This window comes from Nycticebus coucang, chromosome 17, assembly GCF_027406575.1.
Source record: "Nycticebus coucang isolate mNycCou1 chromosome 17, mNycCou1.pri, whole genome shotgun sequence".
In the NCBI taxonomy this organism is placed as follows: Eukaryota; Metazoa; Chordata; class Mammalia; order Primates; family Lorisidae; genus Nycticebus; species Nycticebus coucang.
Window position 1 is genome coordinate 29,943,121 of NC_069796.1, and position 27,074 is coordinate 29,970,194.

Here is a 27,074-nt window from a genome sequence, read left to right on the forward strand (position 1 = left end):
GGGAAGGGGGAAAGCGTGGGGAGGGAGGGGGAGGCGGGTAGAGGGAGGGGGATTGAAAGGATCACACATGTGGTGCATCTTACAAAGGTACATGTGAGCCTTGGCAAATGTGGAATGTAAAAGAGGAATGTCCATTACTCTTGACAAAGTAACTAGGATAATGCCAGGAGGGCTATGTCAACTAATGAGATGCAAATGTGTCAAATATTCTATGAAACAAGTGTATGGTGCCCCATGATCATATTGATGTACACAGCTATGATTTAATAAAAAACAAAAAAAAAACAACAAATAACATCATACCATTTCATGGGTGGTACAAGTACCTTACAATAACAAAATATTCTTAATCCTGCCCTTCTATCCCTTTTATCGTGGCTGTCATCTATCTTACTTATACATAAGTATACACAATGTATATACATACATATAAACATACATAAGCATACATAATCGACTATATTGGTACCATTATAATTTTGAACTGTATATATTAAATCAAGAATAAAATTAATGTTTTTATTTTATCTTCCCTCATAGATTCTTGAAAGTCTTTCTTTATGTAGATCTCTGTTTCTGACTTATTTTTCTTCTCTATGAACAATTTATCTCAACTTGTCTTGCAAGGTAGGTATACTTGTAACAAATTCCTTCACTTTTGTCTGAAACAGTCTTTATTTCTCCTCCATTTTTTGAAACATAATTTGGCCGGGTATGGAATTCTAGGTTGGTGAGTCTTTTTCTCTTAACAATAAAATATTTCACTACACTCTTCTAGCCTGCATAATTTTTAGGGAGACGTCAATAATTTTTTTTTTTTTTGGTAGAGACAGAGTCTCACTTTTTGGCCCTCGGTAGAGTGCCGTGGCCTCACACAGCTCACAGCAACCTCCAACTCCTGGGCTTAAGGCGATTCTCTTGCCTCTGCCTCCCGAGTAGCTGGGACTACAGGCACCCGCCACAACACCCGGCTATTTTTTGGTTGCAGTTTGGCCGGGGCTGGGTTTGAACCCGCTACCCTCAGTATATGGGGCCAGCGCCTTACTGACTGAGCCATAGGCGCCACCCAATATACTTGTCTTTTTTAAAGTCTTTTTTCTCTTTGCTTTTTTCTCTTTGTTTTGGATGTTTATATTGCCATATCCTCAAACTCAGATATTCTTTTTTCTGTGTCTAGTCTACTAATGAGCCCATCAAGGATATCTTTCATTCCTGTTAGAGTATTCTTAATCTCTAGCATTTATTTTTGATTCTTAGAATTTCCATCTCATTATCCATCTGTTCTTGCACATTGTCTACTTTTTCCATTAAAGTTCTTAGCACATTAGCCATAGTTGGTTTTTATTTTTGTTTTTTTTTTTGAGAGTCTTGCATTGTCACCCTTGGTAGAGTGCCGTAGTGTCATAGCTCACAGCAACCTCAAACTCTTGGGCTCAAGCCATTCTCTTGCCTCAGCCTCCCAAGTAGCTGGGACAACAGGTGCTGACCACAATGCTTGGCTATTTTTAGAGACGGGGGTCTCACACTTGCTCAGGCTGGTCTCAAACCTGTGAACTCAGGTAATCCACCCTCCTTGGCCTCTCAAGTTTTGGGATTACAGGCATGAGCCCCCATACCTGGCCATTAGCCATAGTTTTAAAAAATTCCTGGTCTGATAATTCCAACATTCCTGCCATATCTGACCCTGTTCTAACAATGGACCTACAGGTAGCATTCAACATTGTTGACTACTTCCCTTTTGTGGGTGAAATGCTTTCTTCTCTTGATTTCTAAGATACCGTATTTTGTTTATTTTTCTCCTTTTTCTCTACCACTCTTTCTATTCTATATGACTGCAGAGTTTTCCAAGGAATGATCCTAGACTCTCTTTTCTTCTTCACGCTATAGGCACTCCTTCCCAGATGATTTCATTCATTTCTATGACTTCAAAAAGTATATATCTATAAGGCTGAACACTCCCCATCTGTTCCTCCAACCTGCAGATTTATAGCTCATGGCCCTCTCAACAATTCCATCTTCATGTATCTTCAAATCTTCCTAAAGCATTAAATAGCATCTTTATCCACCACCAAAGCTGCTCAAGACAGAAACATGTCTTTCTTAACAGTTCTCACTTCTTCATCCTCTATATCCAATCTATCAACTCTACAAGCAAAATTATCTTGAAGTCATACAATTCTCTCCATTTCTCCTACAAAACATAATAGTCAAAGGCAATACAATCTTTCACCAAAAATTGTTGTAACTTCTTACTAATGGGTCACCCTACTGAAACTCGTACCTTCTTTTAATTTGCTCCCTAATTTATTACAATGACAGTGGAATAGTGGAAAAAGCATAGGTTTTAGATCCCACCACTAGATCCTCCAAAAAATTTTGTGAAAATCTAAACTTCAGTTTTCTTAGCTATAAAATATGTAAGAAGAAACAAACAAAAAATGCAACTACTTAACTGACTGGAATGACATAAAAAATATAATTAATGAAAGTCACTTAAAGAAGTAGTCTAAGTCTTCAAAATAAAGTTCCAAGTCTTCCTCCAAAGACCCACAGATTCCAAGCCTAACATATTGATTGACAAGTAATCTTTAGGATAAAACATTGCTCTGGCTACATGGCAAATTTCTTATTTTTACCCTACATTAAGGTAAAACTATTCAAAGGGAAGTTGGAAAAAAATGTGAAGTACAGTAGATCCTCCCCTTACCGATGGTTTTGCTTTCAATAGTTTCAGTTACCTGCTGTCAACTGCAGTCTGAAAATATTAGATGTTAAGTTCCAGAAATCAACAATTCATACATTTTAAATTGCATGCTATTCTGAGTAGCATGATGAAATCTCATCCCCTCTGTCCAGCCCAAGATATGAATCATACCTTTGTCCAGTGTATCTAAGCTATATACACTACCCACCCATTAGTTACTTAATAGCCATCTTAGTTAACAGATCAAAACAACACAGTGTACATATATAGGGTTCAGTATCATCTGTAGTTTCAAGCAACCACTGAGGGTCCTGGAACAGATCCCCTGCTGATAAGGGGAGAACTACTGTACATTTTAATTTTCTTTCATTAAACTTATACAGAATATATATTCAAGTACATGCAGCTTAGGTTTTTCATAAAATTGAATAATCTGTTAAACTCCCCCAATAGTTTTAATTATTGACTTAAATAGCTGAAAAATAATTACTATAAAAGCATTGGTTAAAAGTATGTCTTTGGCTAAGCATGGTGGCTCATGCCTGTAATCCTAGGTCACAGTGTACTAGTACATAGTACCTAGTACAGGCCCATGACTGTAATCCAGTGGCAGAATCACTTGAGGTCAGGAGTTTGAGACCAGCTTGGGTAAGACAGTGGAAACCTTCTTCTCTATAAAAATAAAGAAAATAGCTGGGAATGGTGGCAGGTGCCTACAGTTGCAGCTACTTGAGAGGCTGAGGCAGGAGAATTACTTAAGGCCAAGAGTTTGAGGCTGCATGAGATATAATGATGTCACTGCACTATAGCCTGGCCAACAGAATGAGACCCTATCTCAAAAAAAAAAAAAAAAAAAGTAATTCCTTATTAATGAAATTCATAACTTATGTAATTATTCTGCTTCAATACTTGCTTTTTTCTTTGTTTTTTCAGAGGCTGCAGGGCAAGTTTTCTTAGCAAGTAAAACTTCACAAGTGGTATTATCTATAAATAAAAACATAGTTTAGTACTCTAATTATTTAACTTATCATTAACTATAAGTCCAAAGGACATGAAAATTCAAATTTAAAAAAACAAAACAAAATTTTTAAAAACCCTGATTTTAGTGACTGTGACTTTGTAATAGTTTTAGAAGGAAAACTTAATATATGTTGACTAATCTGACATCCTATAGATAGGAAACTTTCCCTGTATCTCATATCTCCTCCCTCCTGCTACAGCCCCTTTCTTCTCTTGTCCATGGGCAAGTTTCTTCAAAGAGGTGTCTACAGATCCTAACTTTACTTTCTCTCTTCCTATTTATTATCAAATGCAAAGCATCCAGTTTCATTCCTCACCAATTATCAGAATAAACTTTTCTGTCCTACCTCACCGGACCTCAATACAACAAAGATGAACATCTTCCCTCTCTGGCCTCTTTTTATGGCTCCTCTTTATTCTTGAGTCTTCCCTTTTCTTCATTCTCCAGACTCAATACAAGGCAACAAATATTTATTCAGTATATGCTACATGCCAATTTTACCTATCATATAACACCACATATTCAAATTTTCTTTATTCTTAGCACCATCACCTTGATTTAATGCACCAAAAGATTTTTCTGAGATTTCAATAACTTTTCGATTCCTCTCCCTCAGCAGTCCATTTTTCCTCCTGGTATACTTAAAATGTAAATCTAGTATCATTAGTTTAAAACTCTTCAAAGGCTTTCCATTGCCCTCCAGTGACAAAACTCAATTTCCTTAATTTAGCATATAAAGTCTTTTCTTTTAGGAGATCTCCGTATTGCCTTACATATTCCTTAACCTCATTCCAAAGGTTAGTAGAGTTGCCCCATAAAATATGGGATGCCCCTTGGGGGGGTGCCTGTGGCGCAAAGGAGTAGGGAGCCAGCCCCATATACCAGAGGTAGCGGGTTCAAACCCGGCCCTAGCCAAACACTGCAAAATAAATAAATAAATAAATAAATAAATAGGGTAGCACCTGTGGCTCAGTGAGTAGGGCGCGGGCCCCATATACCAAGGGTGGCGGGTTTGAAGCTGGCCCCAGCCAAACTGCAACAAAAAAATAGCCGGGTGTTGTCACAGGTGCCTGTAGTCCCAGATACTTGGGAGGCTAAGGCAAGAGAATCGCCTAAGCGATTGGAGGTTGCTGTGAGCTGTGACGCCATGGCACTATACCAAGGACAATAACGTGAGACTCTGTCTCAAAAAAAAAAAAAATATATATATATATACACACACACACATATGATGCCCAGTTAAATCTGAATTTCAAATAAACATGGAATAATTTTTTAGTGTATCACATACAATAATATAAGCATGTGCAATATTTGGGATATATTTATATTAAAAAATCATTTTCTTCCTGTCTGAATTAAAATTTAACTGACCATTTTGTATCTTTAATTGCTAAATCTGGCAACCCTACTGGCTATGTGCTCCTGCCATATGCATTTCCTAAGGTAAAAAGTGGTAAGTGGGTTTAAGAGTTCAGTAAGCAAGAAAACTAGTACCAAGATTTGGAAATAGGATCTTGGAGTAAGACCAGGGTATGTCTTACTTGTGATAATTCTCAGTCCTCAATCCTCATTTTACTTAATCTTCATAATTTTTGTCATAGCTAGGATCACTCCTTACCCAAAAAACATACTCCTCTACTGGCTTCTGAGGTACCATGTTCTCCTGGTTTTCTAACTGCTGTACTAAATCTCAGTTTCCTTTGCTGGATACTTCTCCTGTTCCCTAATTCTAAATGTTGGAGTTTCCTATTTCCATTCTTTTTATATATCTCCTTTCTATTTATTTTTACTCCCTATGTAATTTCATCTAATTTGATAGCTTTAAAATATCTATATGCTAACTCCAAATACATACCCACAATGCCAGCCTCTTCTCTGAACTCCAGATTTCTGCATCACAAATTACTTTCATGGCATCTCTAGTTAAAGGCTAACAGCCTCTCAATTTTTTAATATTTTATTGAAGTATATCATATATACAGTAATAATCACAAATATTGTGTATACATGTATTCATTCATATAACCACCACCTAGATTGAGATATAAAACATTTCCAGAATTTTCCCATGTGTTCTTTCCAGTTGGCATCCCTTTTCCTAGGACTATCACTATTCTGATATCTATTACCCAGAATACTCTTATCTGTTCTTGAACTTCATATATATGAAATTTTATAGTATACACGTTTGTGTGTATTCTTTTACATAACATTATGTGTATGGGAAGACAAATCAAATTTAATATATTCAAACAAAACATACTTAACAATTCTCCCAACTTGCTCTGCTCTACAGTGCTTCTGTATCAATAAATAACACCATGCACTTCATTGTTCAAGCCAAAAATTTAATACTCATCCTTGACTTCTGTTTTTGTCTCTTACTAATATCTAGCCTAATCAGAAAATCCTGGCACATCTGCCTTTAAAATTTTCAAATCAACCACTGCTGCCACTTGGTCTAAGACACCATTATCTGACAACTGTAATAGTTTAACAAGGTCTCCTTGATTCCATTCCTGCTGCCTTCTCCACATGGCAGCCAGTGTAAGAGTTCTAAAATATATATCTGAGACTTTAGGATATAGAAAAATAATGCCTCTTAGAACCTTACAACCATAGAAATATTGAACACAGAAACAAAGAACCCAAGGGCTCTTGGAAACCTAGAGTTTCTGCAGCTTAATTTTCTGTTCTAGAGAGATGCAGACAGAACAGGTGAAAAACATCATTCCCCAGATAGATTATTTTCCATCTCACTATACATATAACTACCTTAAGGTAGTATTATCCAATGCTATAGTCACCAGCCTGTGGGGCTATTTAAATAAGTTAATTAAAATGAAATGAAATGGAAAATTAAAAAATTAAATATGTATCTGACCATGTTATCCCTCTGCTTTAAGATGATCTAGGCTATGTTTCTCAGAATATTTAGAATGAAACCACTAGTCCTTACCATGGCATACCAGACTCTACTTTGTACCATCTGATTAGCTCTCAGACCACAATTTAAAGCATTCAACTCACTCACTTTGCTGCACACAGACTAATATCTTTCCTCTTCTTCAAATATGCTAAGTACGTTCCAATTTCATAAAGTTTTTGCTTGTTGCTTCCTTTATTTATTTATTTATTTATTTTTTTTTTTGTAGAGACAGAGTCTCACTTTATGGCCCTCGGTAGAGTGCCGTGGCCTCACACAGCTCATAGCAACCTCCAACTCCTGGGCTTAAGCGATTCTCTTGCCTCAGCCTCCCGAGTAGCTGGGACCACAGGCGCCCGCCACAACGCCCGGCTATTTTTTGGTTGCAGTTTGGCCGGGGCTGGGTTTGAACCCGCCACCCTCGGTATATGGGGCCGGCACCCTACCAACTGAGCCACAGGTGCCGCCCTTATTTATTTATTTTTATTGTTAAATCATAGTGGTGTACATTAGTGCAATCAAGGGGTACAATGTGCTGGTTTCATATACAATTTGAAAAATTCTCATGAAACTGTTCAACGTAGACTTCATGGCATTTTCTTAGTTATTGTAGGTAAACATTTGTATTCTGCCTTTAGTTTCGCCTGTACCCATTCTAAGATGCACCGTATGTGTGGCCCCACCCATTACCCTTCCTTCACCATAACCTCCCCCCTCCCTTCCCCTTCCTTGGCCCTTTCCTCATAGTCTTGTGCTATAGTTGGGTTATAGCCTTCATGTGAAAGCTATAATTTAGCTTCATAGTAGGGCTGAGTACATTGGATACTTTTTCTTCCATTCCTGAGATACTTTGCTAAGAATATGTTCCAGCTCCATCCATGTAAACATGAAAGAGGTAAAGTCTCCATCTTTCTTTAAGGCTGCATAATATTCCATGGTATACATGTACCACAATTGGCTAGTCCATTCATGGGTCGATGGGCACTTGGGCTTCTTCCATGACTTAGCAATTATGAATTGGGCTGCAATAAATATTCTGGTACAGATGTCTTTATTATATTGTGATTTTTGGTCTTCTGAGTATAAACCTAGTAAAGGAATTACAGGATCGAATGGCAAGTCTATTTGTAGGTCTCTATTCTCCAAACATCCTTCCAGAAGGAACATATTAGTGTGCATTCCCACCAGCAGTGTAGAAGTGTGCCCTTTTCTCCACATCCACGCCAACATCTCTGCTTTTGGGATTTTGTTATGTGGGCTACTCTTACTGGGGTTAGGTGATAACTCAAAGTAGTTTTGATTTGCATTTCTCTGATGATTAAGGATGATGAGCTTTTTTTCATGTGTTTGCAGATCGTGCGTGTGTCTTCTTTAGAGAAGTTTCTCTTCAAGTCTCTTGCCCACCCTCAGATGGGATCACGTGCTCTTTTCTTTTCAGTATGTTTGAGTTCTCTGTGGATTCTGGTTATTAGACCTTTATCGGAGGTATAACCTGCAAATATTTTCTCCCATTCTGAGGGCTGTCTGCTTGCTTTACTTACTGTGTTTTGGCTGTGCAGAAGCTTTTTAGTTTGATCAGGTCCCAGTAGTGTATATTTGATACTGCTTCAATTGCCTGGGGAGTCCTCCTCATAAAATATTCATTCAGGCCGATTCCTTCAAGAGTTTTCCCTGCACTTTCTTCAACCATTTTTATAGTTTCAAGTCTTAAGTTTAAATCTTTTATCCAGTGAGAGTCTATCTTAGTTAATGGTGAAAGGTGTGGGTCCAGTTTCAACCTTCTACAGGTTGCCAGCCAGTTCACCCAGCACCATTTGTTAAATAGGGAATCTTTTCCCCACTAACTGTTTTTAATTGGCTTGTCAAAGACCAAATAACAGTAAGTAGCTGGATTCATCTCTTGGTTCTCTATTCTGTTACAGAAATCCACTTCTCTGTTTTTGTGCTAATACCATGCTGTTTTGATCACTATCAATTTATAGTACAGTCTCAGGTCTGGTAGTGTGATTCCTCCTGCTGTGTTTTTATTGCTGAGTAATGTTTTGGCTATTCGAGGTTTTATCTGATTCCATATAAAACGAAGTATTATTTTTTCAAGATCTTTAAAATATGACAATGGAGCTTTAATAGGAATTGCATTAAAATTATATATTGCTTTGGGTAGTATAGACATTTTAACAATGTTGATTCTTCCCAGCCATAAGCATGGTATGTTTTTCCATTTGTTAACATCTTCAGCTATGTCTTTTCTTAGAGTTTCATAGTTCTCTTTGTAGAGATCTTTCACGTCCTTTGTTAGGTATACTCACAAATATTTCATCTTCTTTGGCACTACTGTGAAAGGAATAGAGTCCTTGACTGTGTTTTCGGCTTGGCTATTGTTGGTACATACAAAAGCTACAGATTTATGGGTGTTGATTTCGTAGCCTGAGACATTGCTGTATTCCTTGATCACTTCTAAAAGTTTCATAGTAGAATCCCTAGTGTTTTCCAGATATATGATCATATCATCTGCAAAGAGCGAAAGTTTGATCTCTTTGACCCTATGTGGAAACCCTTGATCGCCTTTTCTTCCCTAATTGCAATGGCTAAAACTTCCATTACAATGTTAAAGAGCAATGGAGACAATGGGCAACCTTGCCTGGTTCCTGATCTAAGTGGAATGATTTCAATTTAACTCCATTCAATACGATATTGGCTGTGGGTTGGCTGTAGATGGCCTCTATCAGTTTAAGAAATGTCCCTTCTATACCAATTTTCTTAAGTGTTCTGATCACGAAGCGATGCTGGATATTATCAAAAGCTTTTTCTGCATCAATTGAAAGAATCATATGGTCCTTATTTTTTAGTTTGTTTATGTGCTGAATTACATTTACAGATTTACGTATATTGAACCAGCCTTGAGACCCTGGGATAAATCCCACTTGGTCGTGGTGTATAATTTTTTTGATGTGTTGTTGAATTCTGTTTGTTAGGATCTTATTGAGTATTTTAGCATCAATATTCATTAGTGATATTGGTTACAATTTTCTTTTGTTGTTGGCTCTATCCCTGGTTTGGGGATCAAGGTGATGTTTGCTTTGTAGAATGTGTTGCGTAATATTCCTTCTTTTTCTATATTTTGGAAGAGGTTTAGTAATATAGGTACTAGTTCTTCTTTAAATGTTTGGTAGAATTCTGACGTAAAGCCATCTGGTCCTGGGCTTTTCTTTTTAGGGAGATTTTGTATAGTTGCTGCTATTTCAGAACTTGATATAGGCCTGTTCAAATTTTCCGCTTCATCCTGGCTAAGTCTTGGTAGGTGGCGTACTTCTAGGTATTGGTCAATTTTTTTCATATTTTCATATTTCTGAGCGTAGAGTTTCTTGTAGTATTTGTTAAAGATGTTTTGAATTTCTGAGGGTTCACTGCCTTTGCAGTATCCCAGAGGTTCTGGTATTTCGTGTCTTGATTGTTGTTTTTTTCCAAAAATTTGGTGATTTCCTTCTTAATCTCGTCTATAACCCATCAATCCTTCAGCATAAAGTTGTTTGGCTTCCATGTTTTTGTATGGGTTATGCAGGTTCCTGTTGTTATTGACTTCAACTTTTATTCCATCATAGTCTGAGAAGATGCAAGAAATAATTTCTATTTTTTAAAATTTGCTGAGGTTAGATTTGTGGCCTTGGATGTGGTCGATTTTGGAGTACGTTCCATGGGCTAATGAGAAGAATGTGTATTCAGTTTTGTTGGGATGAAATGTTCTGTAGATGTCTGTTAAGTCCAGATGTTGAATGGTTAAGTTGACGTTTAAATCTAAGATTTCTTTGCTTAGCTTCTTTTTGGAGGCTCTAAGCAGCACTGGTAAAACAGTGTTAAAGTCTCCAACTACTATGGAACTGGAGGAAATCAAGTTGCTCATGTCTGTTAGAGTTTCTCTTATACATTGAGGTGCGTTCTGGTTGGGTGCATAAATATTAATAATTGAAATCTCATCATATTGAGTATTACCTTTAACAAATATGAAGTGTCCGTCCTTATCCTTCCTTATTTTCGTTGGTTTAAAGCCTATTGCATCTGCAAATAAGATTGCAACACTTGCTTTTTTCTGCTTTCCATTTGCCTGGAGTACAGATGACCATCCCTTCACCTTGAGTCTATATTTGTCTTTTAATGTAAGATGCGATTCTTGTATGCAGCAGATATCTGGCTTCAGTTTTTGTATGCAGTCAGCCAATCTGTGCCTCTTTAGAGGACAATTTAAACCATTCACATTAATTGAGAATATTGATAAGCCTTTCGAGGGTCCAGTGGACATTTTTAATCCTTTTGCGATTGTGGAAGTTGGAATTTGATCAAAATTTTCTGGGTGGGTTTACTTTTGTGGTGGAGGTTTACGCTGGTCTTTATGGAGGATAGGTCCGAGAATATCCTGGAGAGCTGGTTTAGTTATGGCAAATTTCTTTAACTTGTGAATGTCATTGAAATATTTAATTTCTTTGTCATAAATGAAACTCAGTTTAGCTGGGTACAGGATCCTGGGTTGAAAGTTATTTTGTTTTAGGAGATTAAAAGTCGGTGACCATCCTCTTCTAGCTTGAAAGTTTTCAGCAGAGAGATCTGCAGTTATTCTAATATTCTTCCCCTTGTAGGTGATGGTTTTCTTTTGTCTGGATGCTTTCAGAATTTTCTCCTTCACTTTAGTGACATTGATTATGATGTGTCTGGGGGATGTCTTATTTGGGCTGAGTCATGCTGGAGTTCCGAAACTGTCTGCTATCTGAATTTCAGAATCTCTTGGCATGTCTGGAAAGTTCTCCTTCATAATTTCATAGAAAAGAGACTCTGCGACTTGTGAAGCCACTTCGTTGCTTTCGGGGATCACTATAAGGCGAATATTAGTTTTCTTTGAATTATCCCAGAGCTCTCTGAGAGAGTGATCTGTTTTTGCCCTCCATTTCTCTTTCTCTTTGAGAGTTTGGGAGCATTCGAAAGCTTTGTCTTCAATGTCAGAAATCCTTTCTTCTGCTTACTCCATTCTGTTACTGAGGGATTCTACTGTGTTTCTCAGATCTTTGAGGGCTGCAACTTCTTGTCTCGATGTGTCAAAATCTTTGGTCATTCGGTCTTTGAATTCATTGAATTCTTGAGATATCTTTTGGGTTACCACTTGGAATTCTAATTCAATCTTATTTGTTATCCAGATTCTGAATTCGATTTCTGACATCTCAGCTATTTGTTTGTGCATGGGATCTTGTGCTGTGTCTGTCCCATTGATCCTTAGGGGAGTTGATCTACTCTGATTATTCATATTGCCAGAGTTTTTCTGTTGATTTCACCTCATGATTGTTTTTTGCCATTGCCTCTGGCCGTCTTCAGAGTTGGGGAGGTGTCTCTCCAAGATTAGACCCCAGTGGGATCCCTCTATTGTTGCTGGATCTTTGTAGGGAGTGACCATGTGTAGTTCCTCTGGGGATGCCCCAGCCAGGGAGCTCTGGTTGTGGAAGCAGCTCCAGAATGTGACACACCCAGATCCAGCAACAGGGTGGAAGGTGGTGCATATGGTTCTGGGAATGCCTGGCACCCAGTGACTTTTGCACAGAGAACCTAAGGCTCCAGCAGTCTCTGTCTGGGAGAAGGGCTCTGTGCAGAGGCAGTAAGGGCTCTGGAGGGCACGCAGCTACCAGAGTCCCTGGCCAGCCGAGCGGGCTCGTGTGGAGGCAGGGAGGGTACAGGAGAGAGGATGCAGGGTTGCACAGCTCCCGCAGCTCCTGGTCAGGGCATGCGGAGGCCCGCCTGGAGAAGTCATGGGTCGGGGGTCACGGCACAGCTCTTATGGAGGTCCAGGCAGCGCCAAGCCCAGAAGTTTGAGGTTGCTATGAGCTGTGATGCCCCGGCAGTCTATCCAGGGCAACAGTCCGAGGCTCCAGTGTGCCAAAACTGATCTCACTCTGCCCCTGAGGGTGAAGGCTGAAAGGCATTTTTAGGCTTTAGACTGCTCAGTCACTAGGTTATTAGCTCCCGCTGGATCCTTGCTCTGCAACCCTGAGGGCAGAGCTTGCTGGGGCAGTTCTCTCACAATGGCTCACTGCAGCCTACAGCCGAACACTATTAGCTCCGTCCGGCTCAGCGGCTCAGTCTGGGACCCTAGACAATGTCCAAAGTTCTTTGCACTCCTGCTAAAGCTCTCCCCAAGGCAGTTCAACTGAGTGCCAAGTCCAAAAACACTGAAACAGTTCACAGGTAAGGCCTTTCCGGTTTGCAGTCTCACTGCTGCTTGTACTTACAGCTGCCAGCGGGATTAGGTCAATCGAGCACACGTATCCACTTGCCAGTTTTCCACCGTTTTTGTCCTCCTCTTGGGGTCTAGAAGTCCCTTGCTGACTCCCTGTATCCTCAAAGGGATGATTATAGGCAGATCCCACCAGCCAGCGATGCCTGGAGTCTTATCTCCCCAGACTCACCGTGCCTTGTTGCAGGAAAGCTGTTACTCGGCCACCATCTTGTTCCACCCTCTTTTGGATCTTTGATCTGATCAATCAAACTAGATATTCATAGGACAAGGATTTATTTTGTGATCTACCTCAGAGATGAGATGATGTCTATCTATACTTGCCATTTTCCTCAGAGGCTAAGCACTGAGGAAGTTAGTCTGCTCCCCCGAGAAATCACTGTTCCAATGCACCAAAGAACTATGCAGGTTGACAGCTAGCTTTACCACTTGCTCAGCCCTTCCAGCCTCCTCCCCTCAGTTCCCTTCCCATCTTCCCAAGGTGTGAGTTTGCTCAACGTGGGAATGTGCTCTACTTGGGTAGGCCAAGCCCTAAATCACAGAGAACTGTGCGGGAAGACAAAGACACTTTCCCAAACCCTAGCGATTTGTGACCGCAGGGTTCTTTGTCCATCAAACAGGAAGCGACAACGGCCTTGTTGCTTCGTTTGCTTGGCATGTTCTGCTCCCACATTTTCACATGGCCAACTCTCTCACTGTATTTAGGCTCTGCATAAATGTCACCTCCTCAGAAATCTGATTACCCTATCTAAAACAGCATGCCTGGTCAGACTAGTCATATTGTCTCTATTTAACCTGCTTTATTTCCCTTCTTACTATTATTTCTACCTAATGTTATGCTACATATATTTTTGTCTGTTTATAATCTGCTTTTTTCTACTATAACATAAGCTCTGTTAGGGCAAGTACTTTGCCATGTTTCTCAACAACTAAAACAGAGTGTCACATTGTAGGTACTTAATAAATATCTGCTGAGTGAATGAATTAACGAATGGTGAATTGTATGCCTCTAAAATATACAAGAGGGCAGAAGGCAGGTATATATAAAGGTCTTAACCTCAGAGGAAATTCTATACCAAGAGAAAATTTGGAAACCATGACTATTATAGGACACCTATACTTATCAGGTAGTGGATTAAAAAGAGATTAGATGCTAGCAGCTAGCCTTGGAAAATGACCACATTTAATGATTAATAATAGTAGATAAAATTTACAAGGAGCTTGAGCAAGAGTTGCCTGAGAATTTCTTCTTTGTTTGTCTAGATTACTACCCTACAGAATCCTTGAGGGCAGGAACACAAATATTTCTTAATTTCTTTTTCTTTCTTTTTTTTGACACAGAGTCTCACTGTGTAGACTCCTGATGCCCTGGGTAGAGTGCCATGGTGTCATAGCTCACAGAAAGCTCAAACTGTTGGGCTTGAGAAATTCTCTTGCCTCAGCCTCCTGAGTAGGTAGGGCTACAAGCATGTGCCACCAAGCCCGGTCTTGACATCCTGAGCTTTAAGCAATCCACCTGCCTTGGCCTCCCAGTGTTCTAGGATTATAGGTGTGAGCCAATTCACCTACCCTATTTCTCAATTTCTTGACACTTAGTAAAGAGCTTGGCCCACAACTGGAACACAGTTGGACTTATTGAATTAGGAAATGTTGCCTGTGCATGGTGACTCATGCCTATAGTCCTAGCACTTTGGGAGGCTGAGGTGAGAGGACTGCTTGAGTTCCAGAATTTGAGACCAGTAATATATCAAGACCATGTCTCACAAAAAATAATAAAAAAATTATCCAAGCATGGTGACTCGTGCCTGTAGTCCTAAGCTGTTTGGGAGGCTGAGGTGGAAGGATGACTTGAACCCAGGATGTCAAGGTTACAGTGAGCTATGATCAGGCCATTACAGCCTGGGTGACAGTAAGATCCTGTCTCTAACAAAAAAATTTAAAAAGAAAAAGAAATGTGTAAAAAAATACCTATAGAGCAAGATGCATTTAATTTTATTTTTTAATTCAATTAACAAATAAAAGAATAAAAAAGCACACATAATTCCAGAACTGCTACCCTTCTTATCCCCAAGCTTTATATAATAGATAATATTTTCTGTAGCTAAAGTAAAACTTTTTATTGGGCAAGACCTAGGAAAAAACATGGTTGTTTTCTGGTGCCCTTACCACATTCTCTTTATTACTTCTCAACATATTGTTCACATATTCCCTTACTCCTTAATCTATAAAACAAATTTTCTCTCTAATTTTCAGCCTCCAGAATAGAAAACTCTACTCCTTCTAAGGAGCTATACTTTTATAAGTTTAGTTTTTATCACTGGACTAATTTTACTTAGAGCAGAATTTATCTTAGTCCTTTTTATACCGACAATTCCTAGTATAATGCTTGGCATTCAGTAAATGCTCATTTAAGATTTCTTTTTTTTTTTAACCTGGCTTATTGTACCCTCAATGAATCCCCAACAATAAAACAATAAAAAAAAAGATTTATTTTTATTTTTTATTTATTTTTATTTTTTGTAGAGACAGAGTCTCACTTTGTTGCCCTCGGTAGAGTGTCGTGGCGTCACATAGCTCACAGCAACCTCCAACTCCTGGGCTTAGGCGATTCTCTTGCCTCAGCCTCCTGAGTAGCTGGGACTACAGGAGCCCGCCACAACATCCAGCTATTTTTTTGTTGCAGTTTGGCTGGGGCTGGGTTTGAACCTGCCACCCTTGGTATATGGGGCCGGCGCCCTACCCATTGAGCCACAGGCACCACCCTCATTTAAGATTTCCTAAAGTGAAGAAGCATTATGCAAACAAATACATTTTTCATTCATATAAACATTTACAACCATCAAGAGCAAAAGCAGAAATTCTTCAAGTTTACTCTCAAATGGATGCCATAAAATTTGTTGGAAAGGAATAAAGAAAAAAGAAACCTAGCACATGGCAAAGGTTAATAGGGATGTAAATGTCTTGCTAAATTTACTCTAATCGTAAACTGAATAATAGAGGGTCAATGATGTAAGTCACTTTGCTGATCTCTTTCTTTTTCAATTATCACACATAACTATAATATATTTGTTCCTATCTGTAATATATATCTTCTTCTCTAAGACTGAAACTTGTAAGGGCAGGAAAAGTGTACCATTTCCCATTGGTATACATAGCAATGCCTACTACATTCTCACTAAATGTTTATTAAATGGATAAATAATGCATGCTGTGGAAATAGTTAAGACCTACTTTTTAACTCCACATATCTTCATTCCTTAAATACAACCAAGCCAAAAAGGACCCAGTTTCCTGAACTATCAATTTTGTTAACACATGCTTCACTGCAGCAAGTATAAAGAAAAACAGATTCATGAAAATAATTAGTTTCACTACTTATTACCTGATTCTGAATTTGAAGTACACTTTGGTTTTGGAGAAATACTGTGGTCTGCTAAAGTCATCCCTCTATAAAAAGAACAGATCTTTCAGTAACTTTTGAGAATCTTCAAATAATATTATACTTAAAGACATTTATATATAATTAATTATCCTGTAAAAAATATAATTGGTTAGAAAAATGTTACCATATCTATATGAACAAATAGTTTAATAAGAAGGTGATATTTTCTACATTTATCAGGTGTGACAATATGTATAGAGGATGAGGCATAGTGTTTAGAATCAGACAGACCTCAATTTAAACCCTAAATCTGGGCTGGGTGGAGTGGCTCACTCCTATAATCCTAGCACTCTGGGAAGCCAACGCAGGTAGATTTCTTCCAATGCAGGTGGATTGTTTGAGCTCAGGAGTTTGATACCAGCCCAAGGAAGAGCAAGATCCTGTCTCTACTAAAAACAGAAAAAGAACCAGCCAGTGTAGTGGCTCAAGCCTGTAGTCCCAGCTACTCGAAAGTCTGAGGCAAGAGGATTACTTGAGCCAAAGAGTCTCAGGTTGCTGTGAGATATGATGACACCATGACACTCTACCCAGGGCAGTGGAGTGAGATCCTGTCTCAAAAAACCAAAACAAAACCCCAAATCTGTCATTCACACTTCAGTGGCTAACAAGCTATTTAACCTGTTTTGAGTTTTGGCTGCCTCATTTATGCCAAAGGGACAGCAATCTGATTTCCCAAGATTCTTGTGGTAAGAACTTCTATTAACATGAAAGATAATGTTTTTCTTCTCTTTTTTCTTTTTGCACTTCCACAAATTAGACTGCCCCCAATTCTATCCAAATACGGAGAAAAGGAGTATCTATTACAAGAAGAAAAAATACCAAAGGATCAAGCTTTACTTTTGACTACTAAAATGAGATTTCTGAGTCCTGAGCAAGACAACAGAGTCAAAAACCAAATGTGAGAAGCTCCTAATCTGCTAATTGAACAACTGAATTCAGTAAGCAAAAAATTTTATTCTTTGATATTTCCCTTTTAAATCGCTTCTCAGCCTTTTGGTTAAGATCATATTTCCCTTTAAATTCACCCTATCAAAATAGTACTTTCTTGCCTCTGAATGAACTTTCAGGTGGATTCCTTTTTACTAATGCTTTTCTAGCATTCTCTAGTAATATAGTAGAACGTTCATAGCTGACCACCTTCCTACACTTACCACGTCCTTACATTGACCTAATTTTCATAGACTGGACATGCACCAAATATACATACCAGTTCAGTAGGCCTAGTTCCTATGTTGACCATCTCCAAATGTTGGCCAGTTTGTTACAGCCCCTTGAGTGCAACAACTTACAGAGGTTCTACTGTAGTTCTTTTTAGGTAACAAAAAGCCCAGTGTAATATCATAGCTTCAAAATCTTCTTATTTAATTTGTATTTTTTTCCTTTTCCCAACTTGGACTTGATTTATATTTACAACACGCAGTGTAGGGCAGCAAGCATCTTTGGTTTCTTACCTATTTCTTGTTCTTCTCTCTTGCCTATTTAGTAGCTACTCTTTGTGTTCCTCTGGCAGCAGATTAGAGGAAAGGTGTTGAAGAAATGGACAGAAAAGGTCTTTCTTGATCGTGATTGATACCATTACATGACATTGTTACCTTTTGGGTATAACAGATAACCAAAGGCCATCTCTTTTAAACATGGAAGTATTTTGAAGGATTCCTTGGAGATTCTCCTGTCACTGGGGCTCTCTCACTTGTTACTACTTACGATATCCTTAGCTTTTACATCTGATGATAGAATTCCCAGCCTCTTTTGATTGAGGTTGTTTTGCCCTTTGCAGGAAGTCATACTGGGCATGATATCTTTCAAAATGATATATAGCTCTTTTCTGTGAGATCCATGCCTGATCTATATGCATTATACATAAACCTTTGTCATGCCAAACACTGAGAGTACATCTACCTTCCTCTTTACTCTGCCATTCCAAAGCACCTAAAAGACCCTTTTGCTTTTAGACTTTTCACGTACAAGTCAGAAACCAAATCCCAGGGAACATATGTTAAACCTTCCAAATGTTTCTCTTGGAGCTTCCTCTCTTGTGTTGCAAAGACAAATCTCCTCCCTCTTTGCAAGTGATACCAATAATTCTTATCAAAGAAATAAGCATTGTTGATCTTTTCATTTTTGTGATGTATTCTTATCCTTTTCTTAAATACTTAGGATATGAGTAACAGGCTAATGCTTGCAGAATTGGGTTTTGATCTCACCTTTTACAAATTCTACATAGACAGGTCTACTCAGAACCATAGGAGCACTTTTGTTTTTTTTTTTTTTTTAGAGACAGAGTCTCACTTTACTGCCCTTGGTAGAGTGCCGTGGCCTCACACAGCTCACAGCAACCTCCAACTCCTGGGCTTAAGCGATTCTCTTGCCTCAGCCTCCCGAGCAGCTGGGACTACAGGCGCCCACCACAACGCCCGGCTAAGCACTTTTGTTTTTATCTATGAAGCCACTGCCCAAACTCTTAAGACAAGATAATCACATTTAACATTTTTCTACATTCTTTAAGTCCCTATTAATGCACATAAGACACAACCACAGAGCTATTGAATGTCTGTCCTCTCCAAAACTCATGTTGAAACTTAATATACAATGTGGTAGTATTGAGGGCCTTTAAGAAGTGATCGGGTCATTAAGGGCTCTGCCCTTAAGAATGAGAAATGAATTAGTCCACTCATGGATTAATGAAGTAATGGATTAATGGATTATTATAGGAGTGGCATTAATGGCTTTATAAGAGGAGAAAAGAGACCTGAGCTACCATGCTCAGCCCCCTTGCTATGTGATGCCTCCTACATGAGACTCTGCAGAGTCCTCACCAGCAAGAAGGTCCTCACCAGATGCAGCCCTTTGACCTCAGATTTCTCATCCTCCATAACCATCAGAAATACATTTCTTTTCTTTATAAATTATCTAGTTTCTAGTACTCTGTCATAAACAACAAAAATGGACTAAGACAGGAATATAATAAAGAAAATACTCAGGATGTAAACAAAAATACGAAGTCAGACAATTAAGTTCACAAACTCACCCTAGAAAAAATGCTACATACCTCATTGCTGAATATCACTAGTCACTAGATGGTGCACAGGAGTACTTAAAAAATGACTGTGGTGATACTCAGCAATGAGGTATGTAGCACTTTTTCGCAAGTTCAAGTTTATGAACTTAATTGTCATACTTTGTAAGACAACAGCTCAGATATCCATTCCAGCAAAATGTTCCAAAATTGCTTAAAGGGTAGACTAGGCAATGGCATCAGTACATAGCATCTCAAAGGAGTACCTCAAAAATGACCATAGTTATATTCAGGAATCAGGTATGTAACACTTTTTCTAGGATGAGTTTGTGAACTATTTAACCTCACGGATCCCTCTACCACTGGACCTTCCATCATTGAGCATTATTAGAAAGAAAAAAGGGACAAAGAGTTAGGGAACAAGCAGTTAGACAGTGGGAACTGACTTCCCTCTCTCTCAAGCCCCAAATCTGGAGATGACAATAATAGGTAGGAAGACATTAGAAGAAGTGAAGATAAAGCCAAAAGTTAGTGCCCAACTCCCTCTTTAGAATTCTAGGAGATGTCCACACAAATGAAAACTGAACATTAAAATAAAAACTTGGGATGTTCAGGCAGAGAGGGGAATCTTAGTTAGTTTTCTTGGGATCCCCTAAATGCCTGTGCATTGTGATCAAATTCTTAAGGTTTCATACACCAAGGACAATGCAGGAAGTGATCAAAGGTCAACCCAAAATACCTGGTAGTGGAGTGCTGTGGTGAGGTGACTCTGTCACAAAGGTTGCCAAAAGGCAGCCTAGTCAAAGACTTGATAGAGGACTTCAATAAAAATCAAAGAGTTTGGGGGAGCAACAAAAGCTAAGGCGAGAGAAAATCAGCAATGGAGGACCCAGTGTCCTAAATAAGGCCTTAAATTTACCAGTAAATGACTTTATCAGTGGAGCCCAGTCCAAGTACAGAACCAATCTAGGAACTGGCAGCATAAATCAGTACAAATTCAGTCAGCTTATGTATCCCAGATACCCTCAGGGTGCAACCTCATCCTTCTCTCACCCTTGCTACAAGGTCTGTCCCTATGCCTTTACACCTCTAGCATGACTATTTGTCCAGCAGTATGTTTCTGAGAGTGAAAGGATGCTCTACTAAGAATTATGTCAGAACAGCACAGATTTACTAGGACTGTCTCAAGCAAATCAAAAGGCATGATCACCCAGCTACATGCCATTCTCTGGAATACAGAAAGGGAGGAAACTTAGCATTCACCCAAATGGGACTGGAAGAAACTGAATGATAGTTAAGTTTAATTCATTATTTCCAAGCTAAATACAGGAGAAGGGTGATGAGGGCCTATGAGAAGTTTAGACCAGTTATGTTTCTAAAATAAAGCTATATTTTCTACACATACACAGGTGGTAGGTTAACATTTTAAAGAATGGACAGCACTTAGGGGAGATAGGAAACAGGATCAGATACACATTATAAGTGTTCTATTTGCTTCATTTCAATATATAGGAACAACAATGTAAATCAAATTCCTTTTCTCCATTAGCTACTATGTTGAAGATATAGGGTTTTAACTTTGTGAATGTGCTACTTAATTAAAGAGAATGCCAAATATCTGACAGGGGTTGGGAGACTGCAGTCTTAAGGAAACTTGTGGCCGTTGTGGTCCATACGTGCGGTCTTTTGACTGAATCCCAATTTCACACAACAAATCCTTTTGTTGTTAATAAAAGAAATGCATTATATAACAGATCAATAAATCAAAAAGTTGGTTTTTTGGGTGGCGCCTGTGGCTCAGCGGGTAGGGCGCCGGTCCCATATGCCGGAGGTGGCGGGTTCAAACCCAGCCCCGGCCAAATTAAAAAAAAAAAAAAAGTTGGTTTTTTGAAAAGGTCAATAAAATAGATAAACCTTTGGCTAATGTAACCAGGAAAAAAAGAGTAAAATCTCTAATTTCATCAATCAGAAATGACAAAGACGAAATAACAGCAGACTTCTCAGAAATTCAAAAAAATCCTTTATGAATATTACAAGAAAATGTATTCTCAGAAATATGAAAATCTGAAGGAAATTGATCAATACTTGGAAGCACGTCACCTTTCAAGACTTAGCCAGAATCAAGTGGAAATGTTGAACAGGCCAATATCAAGCTCTGAAATAGCATCAACCATATGGAATCTCCCTAGAAAGAAAATCCCAGGACCAGATGGATTCACGTCAGAATTCTACCAAACCTTTAAAGAGGAACTAGTAACTATATTACCCAACCTGTTCCAAAATATAGAAAAAGAAGGAAGACTACCCAACACGTTCTATGAAGCAAACAACTCCCTGATCCCCAAACCAGGAGAAGTCCCAACAAGAAAAGAAAATTATAGACCAATATCACTAATGAATATTGATGCAAAAATATTCAACAAGATCCTAACAAACAGAATCCAGCAACACATCAAACAAATTATACATCATGACCAAGTCGGTTTTATCCCAGGATCTCAAGGCTGGTTCGATATATGTAAATCCATAAGTATAATTCAGCATATAAACAAATTAAAAAACAAAGACCTTATGATTCTCTCAATCGATGCAGAAAAAGCTTTTGATAATATCCAGCATCCCTTCATGATCAGAACACTTAAGAAAACTGGTGTAGAAGGGACATTTCTTAAACTGATAGAGGCCATCTACAGCAAACCCACAGCCAATATCGTATTGAATGGAGTTAAACTGAAATCATTTCCACTCAGATCAGGAACTAGACAAGGCTGCCCATTGTCTCCACTGCTCTTTAACATTGTAATGGAAGTTTTAGCCATCGCAATTAGGGAAGAAAAGGCGAACAAGGGTATTCATATAGGGTCAGAAGAGATCAAACTTTTGCTCTTCGCAGATGATATGACTGTATATCTGGAAAACACCAGGGATTCTACTACAAAACTCTTAGAAGTGATCAAGGAATACAGCAGCATCTCAGGTTACAAAATCAACATTCATAAATCGGTAGCCTTTATATATACCAACAATAGTCAAGCTGAAAAAACAGTTAAGGACTCTATTCCATTCACAGTAGTGCCAAAGAAGATGAAATATTTGGGAGTTTATCTAACAAAGGATGTGAAAGATCTCTATAAAGAGAACTATGAAACTCTAAGAAAAGAAATAGCTGAAAATGTTAACAAATGGAAAAACATGCCATGCTCAAGGCTGGGAAGAATCAACATTGTTAAAATGTCCATACTACCCAAAGCAATATACAATTTTAATGCAATCCCTATTAAAGCTCCACTGTCATACTTTAAAGATCTTGAAAAAATAATACTTTGTTTTATATGGAATCAGAAAAAACCTCGAATAGCCAAGACATTACTCAGAAATAAAAACAAAGCAGGAGTAATCACGCTACTGGACCTCAGACTATACTATAAATCGATAATGATCAAAACAGCATGGTAATGGCACAAAAACAGAGAGGCAGATGTATGGAACAGAATAGAGAACCAAGAGATTAACTCAGCTACTTACCATTATTTGATCTTTGACAAGCCAATTAAAGACATTCAGTGGGGAAAAGATTCCCTATTTAACAAATGGTGCTGGGTGAACTGGCTGGCAACCTGTAGAAGACTGAAACTGGACCCACACCATTAACTAAGACAGACTCTCACTGGTTTAAGATTTAAACTTAAGACATGAAACTATAAAAATACTAAAAGAGAGTGTAAGGAAAACCCTTGCAAAAATTGGTCTGGGCAAGTATTTTATGAGGATGACTCCCCGGGCAATTGAAGCACCTTCAAAAACTACACTACTGGGTCCTGATCAAACTAAAAAGCTTCTGCACAGCCAAGAACACAGTAAGTAAAGCAAGCAAACAGCCCTCAGAATGGGAGAAGATATTTGTAGGTTATGTCTCCGACAAAGGTTTAACAACCCGAATCTACAGAGAACTCAAATGTATAAGCAAGAATAGAACAAGTGATCCCATCGCAGACTGGGCAAGGGACTTGAAGAGAAACTTCTCTGAAGAAGACAGGCGCATGGCCTACAGACATATGAAAAAATGCTCATCAGTGTTAATCATCAGAGAAATGCAAATCAAAACTACTTTGAGATATCATCTAACTCCAGTAAGATTAGCCCATATCACAAAATCCCAAGACCAGAGATGTTGGCATGGATGTGGAGAAAAGGGAACACTTCTACACTGCTGTTGGGAAGTGTAGAAATTAATACATTCCTTTTGGAAAGATGTTTGGAGAACACTTAGAGATCTAAAAATAGATCTGCCATTTGATCCTACAATTTCTCTACTATGTATCCAGAAGACCAAAAATCACATTATAACAAAGAATTTGTACCAGAATGTTTATTGCAGCCCAATTCATAATTGCTAAGTCATGGAAGAAGCCCAAGTGTCCATCGACCCACAAATGGATTAATAAATTGTGTTATATGTACACCATGGAATATTATACAGCCTTAAAGAAAGATGGAGACTTTATCTCTTTCAAGTTTACGTGGATGGAGCTGGAACATATTCTTCTTAGTAAAGTATCTCAAGAATGGAAGAAAAAGTATCCAATGTACTCATCCCTACTATGAAACTAATTTATGGCTTTCACATGAAAGCTACAACCCAGTTACAACCTAAGAATAGGCGGAATGGGGAAAATGAGGGGAGGGAGGAGGTGGGAAGAGGAAGGGGGATTGGTGGGATTACACCTGCGGTGCATCTTACAAGGGTATATGTGAAACTTAGTAAATGTGGAATGTAAATGTCTTAGCACAATAACTAAGAAAATGCCAGGAAGGCTACGTTAACCAGTGTGATGAAAATGTGTCAAACGGTCTATGAAACCAATGTTTGGTGCCCCATGATCACATTAATGTACACAGCTGTGATTTAATAAAAAAAAAATGCTATGGAAAAATAAATAAATAAATAAAATTATAGATCTACTATTAAGTTAAAATGGTGAAATCAAACACAGAAACAAAAACAAAACTGTGGAATCAGCCTTGAATGCCTTCTCTCATATCCCACCATTCAGTCCATTAACAGATACTGTTAGTTCTACTTTCACAATATTTTCAAAATTTGACCACATCTCACCATCTCTACTCTTATCATTCTGATTCATACTCCAATATTTTTGCCTATATTAGGGCAATAGTCTCCTAACTATAATCATTCTATTTTCTTCTTCCCCTAATTTCTTGGCTATTCTCATCACGGCAGCCAGGGTGATTCCACTGAAACATAAGTCATATCATTCTTCAAAGGCGTCCCAACTCACCTCCTTAGCCTACAATGCTTTATATGGTCTGGCTTCCTGCTGCTTCTCTCACTTCATCTCCTACCTCTCTCCATTCTAGGGGCCCTGGACTTCTTGCCTCATGGCCTTTCTCTAGCTATTCCTTCTACCTGAAACAGTGAGCCACCTAGCTTGTTCTATGTATTTCTTTAGGTTTGACTCAAATACTATCTTTCAATGATGACTTTCCTAACCAAATGCATAAAAGAGAAAATCTCCATGTCAATATTCCCTAGGTTCTACCTTGCTTTATATTTCTCCACAGCATTCTGGAGAATTCATCAATAACATTCATCAATATATGACACAGCATAGATCTCATATTTATTTGTTCATTGTCCATTTCCTCCAACTAGAATGTGGACAGTCAGGGCAGAGATATTATTTTCAATCAACCTGTTCACTCCCATATATCTGGCAATTAGAACAGTCTTGAGACATGGTGATTCCTCAACAAATACAGAATGAATAAACACCTGATTGTGGACTCACAATTAAACTTGCCATATAACTATTAGAATACAAGATTCTAAAAAGCACAATAAATTTAAAATTTTAGTTCTTACTTTTTTTTATGGAACTTTTGATAATCTTCTGAAGAAGTATCTAGGAGAGGAAATTTTAAAAAATCTGTTAGAAATATAATACAATGACAAACTAGGGGCTAAAATTACTCTAGGTGAAAATAAATATTTCTCCCAATACATGGTGACAGTGAAGTTTATTTTATAATTTTTTTTTGACAGAGTCTCACTCTGTCACCCTGGGTAGAGTGCCAGTGGCATCCTAGCTCATAGCAACCTCAAACTCTTGCGCTCAAGTGACTCTCTGGCCTCAGCCTCCTGAGTAGCTGGCTCTACAGGGGCCTACCACAACACATGGCTAATTTTTCCATCTTTAGTAGAGATAGTGTCTCCCTCTTGCTCAGGCTGGTCTTGAACTCCTGACCTCAAGTGATCCTCCCACCTCAGCTTCCCATTGCAGTAGGATTACCAGCATGAACCACCATACCTGGCCCATAATTTTACTTTTTATATATTTTTATGTCTGTCACTTAAATTAGATAAAAGTATTTTCAAAATACCTAAGGAAAAAAAGATACAAAATTGTATGAGATACACAAATCAGTTGCCTTGTATTTGGATAGTTCTTTATAATTTTTGAGGTCTTTTTATATCTGCTATCTTACTTAATTCTTACAATAATCCTGTCAGGCAAATACACCAATTTCTTATCTTCATTTCATTTCTTCATTTCATTTCATTTCAGAGACAGGGCCTAACTTTGTTGCCCAGGCTAAAGTACAGTGGTGTCATCATAGCTCATTATAAACTCAAACTCCTAGGCTCAAGTCATCTTCCTGCCTCAGCCTCCCAATTACTTGGGAATACAGGTACCTACATACTTGGCTAAGAGTGGTGGGGGAAAGACAACTAGTAATATATGTAACTTTGGAAAATTAGTATTTTGGCTGGTCACAAAAAAGAACTGTACATAAATACTGTAATCTATTTAATAAATATGTTTCTCACAAGGGTCTGGGTTTAAAACTTCCAAAACTACTTTAATTATCTGCTAGAAATAAATAAATAAATAATGAAAGTATCAGATTTTGGCTCATGGAATAAAGTTAAGTATCTATGAGTTCACATTAGTATAACACAAAATCAAACAAATGGCAGAAAAGAGTTCTTCCTTTACAGTAGAATTCCAGTCAATAAATGTAGCATGAAAGAGTAGACTATAAAATCATCATTAGACAAACACTATAGTAATAAGGGTTGCAGTTGACTAGTTCCACTGATGGCTGCTAAAATTAGTGAACTAAATTTGAGAAGAAACAGAATTTATAATCTCAAACTACCTTTCTCTAAATTATTTATTAACTACAAAGAGAAAAATAGTAACTTTACCTTGGAGAAATGAAGCAGACACTATCTTAACTAAGTAACAAAATTTAACAACACTAGTAATACAAAATAATGACATCATAAAGCCCATGATCTGATCTGATGCACTGATGAGAGCAAAACATCAATTCCATAGTATTTTTACTAAAAATTTCATGATCTAATTACAATCATGAGAAAACACCAACACAAATCCAACCTGAGGGAAATTAAACAAAATAACGGATCGGTAATCATCAAAAGTATCAATATTATGAAAGATTAGGGAATTAGTAATTAGGATTACTATTACAGACTGTGGGAGATTACGGAAAATAATAATTAAACTCAATGAGGGATCCAGTATAGGATGCTGAAACAAAAGAAAAAACATTAATGGGGGGTGGAGCAAAATGGTGGCCGAGTAACAGCTTCCCTACAACTGGGCACGGTGAGTCTGGGGAGATAAGACTCCAGGCATCTC

General features: G+C 38.1%; 1 protein-coding gene across 1 annotated transcript in view; it reads right to left on the reverse strand.

The window, feature by feature from the left end:
• Positions 1–27,074, reverse strand: part of MEIKIN (meiotic kinetochore factor) — a 157,187-nt gene that overhangs the window by 90,772 nt on the left and 39,341 nt on the right. Inside the window, exons 7-9 of the mRNA XM_053567411.1 lie at positions 25,268–25,307; positions 16,308–16,372; positions 3,618–3,688 (exon numbers count right to left, since the gene is read on the reverse strand). Of these exons, the coding sequence (XP_053423386.1) occupies positions 3,618–3,688; positions 16,308–16,372; positions 25,268–25,307 (176 nt within the window). The remainder of the gene's footprint in view (positions 1–3,617; positions 3,689–16,307; positions 16,373–25,267; positions 25,308–27,074) is intronic.